The following is a 4,703-nucleotide window of genomic DNA, read 5'->3' on the forward strand; positions in this document are numbered from 1 at the left end:
AGCTCGCTGGAGGGCACAAGCCTGCCGGGGACTCTGGATCCCCCCGCAGAGCGCGAAGAACCGAAGCCCCAGCCCGGCCCGGTGTAAGACCCGGCTGGGAAGATGCGTTCGCACGGTCTGCTCCGGCGTCCCGGGTTTGCTGGGACCGGAACCCAGTGCCTTGCTCGACGCCCTTCGTAGCGGAGCGGGTCCGGGGCCCTGGCGCCCCCTGTGGAGTTGGGGACTGGGCTGCGGTCACCTGCGCAGGCTTCTCCTTTCAGAGGGAAATTGGAGTTTGCCTTATCATAAAACACTTTCCTTTCCACCTGCTAGTACCGGTTATGCTTTTTGTTTGTTTTAGTGTGTGTCAGGGAGACGTGATGTGGCTAACCAAAGTTTCCTTTGGAAATAGACTGTTTTGATTTGTTACCATTATTTAAGAGCACCGGAGGAAGTCATATGCTGGGTGGAAGTTTGTTGAATGAATGCATTTATAGACTATTTAATTCTTCCTCTTATGCGAAGACACTTAAACCGTAAGCCCCATTTCCTGCTTCCCTCCCGCAGCCTGGAGCCAGTTTGGGTGTGCGAGCTTACGCACTTCACACCGCGGCCAGATCACCGTCTCTATTGACTCATATCCCCTCTTAAGGTTGCGAAGCCAGGGATGGAGCTATTTAGGGAAAGTCGTCTGTGCTGAGGGTGTTTCTCCTCTGCACCTAGCCCACCCCTCAGAGGGGCCAACCCCTCCTCAGAGTGAAGGCGAAGGATGCCTTCCTCCCTCAGAGGAATGCTGTGGGGATAAGAGCCTGCCTGATCATTTCAGTGCATGAAATAGCTGCAGAAATTGTTACGCTTAATGCTGCTTTAACTTCTAGGGTATCCCAAAATAAGGCATCACTGTGCATATTCCAAGAAAGTCTGGTATTGTGATGTCTTTTAGTACCTTATCAAAAATCCATTTTTTAAGTCAATGCAATTTTCCTAATTCTGACATTTAAGGTATTGACTTGTTCATGTACGAAAAATGCAACCTGGTTGAAACCAGGAGCTCGTACAGTGGTTGTTGCCCCGTGATGAGCCATGGGGAGGGAAAAAAAAAAAAGACCATGCTTCACGTCTTATTTTTTTAAGTGAGGGTGAAGTCACTAAGTTGTGTCCGACTCTTTGCGATCCCATGGACTGTAGTCTACCAGGCTTCTCTGTCCATGGGGTTTTCCAGGCAAGAGTACTGGAGTGGGTTGCCATTTCCTTCTCCAGGGGATCTTCCTGACCCAGGGATCGAACCCAGGTCTCCTGCATTGCAGGCAGACGCTTTACCCTCTGAGCCACCAGGGAAGCCCAAAATGAGGGTAAATGTGGCAAAAGCATTCAGCATTAAGTTTCTGCTCTTAACACTGTTGCATACACGCTCAGTTGTGCCCCACTCTTTGTGGCCCTGTGGACTCTAGACCACCAGGCTCCTCTGTCCATGGGATTTCCCAGGCATTCTTGGAGACCTGAGATGGGAGTGGGTTGCCGCTTCCTCCTTCAGGGGATCTTCCAAACCCAGGGATGGACCCTGAGTCTCCTGCATCTCCTGCCTTGGCAGGCAGATTCTTTACCACTGAGCCACCTGGGAAGCCCCCTTAACACTGTTGGGAAATGTTATTTCTGGTTAGAATTCTATTGACTTATTTCAGTGGTAGGGTTCTTTGCAGCCCTGTGGACTGTAGCCTGCCAGGATCTTCTGTCCATAGGGATTCTCCAGGCAAGAATACTGGAGTGGGTTGCCATGCCCTCCTCCAGAGGATCTTCCCTACCCAGAGACCAAACCTGTCTCCTGCATTGCAGGCAGATTCTTTACTCCTCAGCCACCAGGGAAGCCGAATTAAATATAGACGGCCATAATATATGCAAGAGTATGATTCTCTTCAGTAAAACAAAAGTTTTGTTCAGACATGAGAGTGGGCCTCACAGCTCCAGCCTACTGTGTGACTACTTATCAGGGGTTGGAGATGGTAATAAAAAAAAGAGAATGCTGGACCTTTGTGAAAATAAAGACCAGAGAATATTACCTTCCAAGACTCAAGCGGTGTTCAGCTTTGTCTTTTGCACACATTGACAGACAGTGCTCATCACATCTTTGGTTCCCGTAATCAAGCCTACGAGAAGGCCCCCACTGCCTCGGTTGCTGTGACTCTGCCCGAGGCCTATCCCTGCTCACCCCTCATCTTTTTGAAAAGTTCGTTCATACCAGATTCCAAAGTTCAGTTTTGAATGTGACCTGCAGCCTCTAAAAATAAAGTTATTCTATTAGGGCTTTCCAGTGAAGGCGGAGGCTGGCCTTAGATGAAGCACACTGGCGTCTGGGGTTGTGTGCAGCCATGAAGAACGGGCTGATGAGTAAACATGTATTTACTTTGATTAAATCAAGGGCTATGAAATGGAGGACTCGAATATTGAAAGATTATTGGATTAAAGAGCTTTATTGCTGCCAAATTAGTGCTGATAACATACGATGTATTGCGTTAGTTTGCTTTCCTGCCCAGAAAAAAAAAATTATATCAAGTTTCTTATTTGTTTACTAATTCCTTTACAAAGTAAATAGTGAGGCTTTTTTAAAAAATAGCCACGCCAAAATATGAAGGTTATTGCTTTTAAATGAGTGTTAGTTTGGAAGCAGTTTAGAACTGTGAGGTTCAGGGGCTCTTATGTAGTTTTTGCTTGCCTTTCCTATTACAGTGGGATTTTCCCTTTCTTTTAACCACGACTAGGTGAGCAGTGTTCACCCAGAATGCCGATTTCATCTGGAAATTCAGGAGGAAGAAACGAGATGTGCAGAGCTTCTGAGCACTCAAACAGAAAAACACAAAGGTAAGGCAGATGATGCTTGGTGAGACTGTCCCTGGGATGGACAGGCGGACTTGCAAGTAGCTTGCACCTCACTCAGAAAACTGGTGTTTACAGTCATTTGTGTCTTTTTTTTAAAAAAAGTCTGCTTCCAATGTTTTTTAATGAACTGCTGGCAAAAATCCTATAGCATTGTGGGTAATGGGCAGTGGGGTATGTGTGTTGGGAAAGGCAGAGGGGAAGGGGATCCTTCACAAACTATTACGTAATAGTTTCCATGGTTTGAGACAATAGCAACAGTTATTAAAATAATTTATGATGGTTGTTACACTTTGCAAAGGCAACTCCTTTTCCCATGACTATTTATCTGATTTCTTGCATTTTAAATCCTTAGTTACATCACAGATGATTTAGATCCAGTTAAGAACGGTGGGAATTTATCAGAAATCAAACAGGAAATTGAGACTTCTGCTTTCTTGAAGAACAGACCAGTTATGAGGACAGTGAGCTTACTGACTTTATTTCTCCCAGAAGCAAAGCTGGGATGATGAGCTCCCGCCCTGGGTACCGTTTCCTGTTTGTAAACTCTGAAGGTTCTGGGATAACACCCAGATCATAAACAGTGGCAAAAACCTCTCGTCCTTCAGCTTTCTTCTTTTTCTCTGTTCTGTGTCATCATTTTAGTCTATTCAAGAAAAAATTAAAGTCAAAGTACAGCCATGTGTTAAGAGCCTGGTGCCCTGCAGAGGACCGCGAGTGGGAAGCCCCAGGTGTGGGTGCTGCTCTAGACCAGTACCTCCCAGTAGAAGCGGGATGCGAGCCTTATGGGCAGCTTGAGTTTTCCAGTGGCCATGTTAAAATAAACGAAAAGAAACTTAGGACTTTGACAATGGTTTTGTTTATCCAAATATACCCAAACCACTATTTTTTCAACTTGTGATCAATATAAAATATTGAGGAGAGATTTTGCTTTTTTTGTATATTGTCTTGGAAACCCAATATGCATTTCACACTTAGAGTGCATCACAATTTGGACCACACATTTCAGGTATTCACAGGTGGTCTGCAGCCAGAGGGGCTCTATACCAGTTCTAAAATAGCTCTCCCGGGCCCCTTCCTGTCTCCCTGGACCCTCCCCTTCCTCAGCTGAAAAAACAAGGACTCTGGTCCAAGGGCTCCTTGCAGCTTTTGAGATCTGTGGTTCTGCAGTGCACACAGCGTCCTGAGAGCCATGTCTTCCAAAAGGTCTGGTCAAGCTCTGTCTGGAGGAAGGCAAAACAGGTGACTCAAACATGAACTCAGGAGTTGTCCTGTAAAAGCCACCTGTGACCGCTAGCCAGGTACTAGGATCCATAAGGCTGGGTCTTGCCAGTCATGTCAGCCTCAGGACAAGACAGCTGCCACAGCCACTGAGCTCTGTCCTTTTGGTGGAAATTAAGAGACTTAGGGGAGCTAAACGCGGATAGGAGGCGAGCCGAAACCCTAGAAGCATCTAGTCACGGCAGGAGCAGGTCCAGCCAGCACAGCGCTCGGTCCAGGCCTCCCTCGTGGGGAGCGTGGGCAGGCTCCGTGGGGTGACCCTCGGCCTTTGCCCCCTCATGCCGTCATCACTGGGCCATCAGGTTGCTGGGCTCTGAGGCTGCTCCCAGATGGCGTCCACTCCCTGGCACTGACCGGGGACAGCTGTGAACAGAACCCCTTCTTCACGCGGGCATCGGCCAGCATTCAGAGGGCAGGCCGATGCCTCCAGGTCCTGCAGCCCTCACCGCTGGCAGGCCCCCGCCACAGGCCTGATACAGCAGGCACTCCCGACGCGGGAACGGGGAGGACGCGACCCCTGACACAGGGGCAGACTGAACTGGAGTCAGTTTTTCACCATGGATAAAGCCTCT

At 48.1% G+C, this 4,703-nt stretch overlaps 1 protein-coding gene across 1 annotated transcript in view; it reads left to right on the forward strand.

The window, feature by feature from the left end:
- The window catches only part of VIPR2 (vasoactive intestinal peptide receptor 2), a 112,940-nt gene that overhangs the window by 43,653 nt on the left and 64,584 nt on the right, over nucleotides 1–4,703 (forward strand). The window contains exon 2 of the mRNA XM_010829350.1: nucleotides 2,736–2,835. Within this exon, the coding sequence (XP_010827652.1) occupies nucleotides 2,736–2,835 (100 nt within the window). The remainder of the gene's footprint in view (nucleotides 1–2,735; nucleotides 2,836–4,703) is intronic.

Source organism: Bison bison, unplaced genomic scaffold, assembly GCF_000754665.1.
Source record: "Bison bison bison isolate TAMUID 2011002044 unplaced genomic scaffold, Bison_UMD1.0 scf7180017864503, whole genome shotgun sequence".
Lineage (NCBI taxonomy): Eukaryota > Metazoa > Chordata > Mammalia > Artiodactyla > Bovidae > Bison > Bison bison.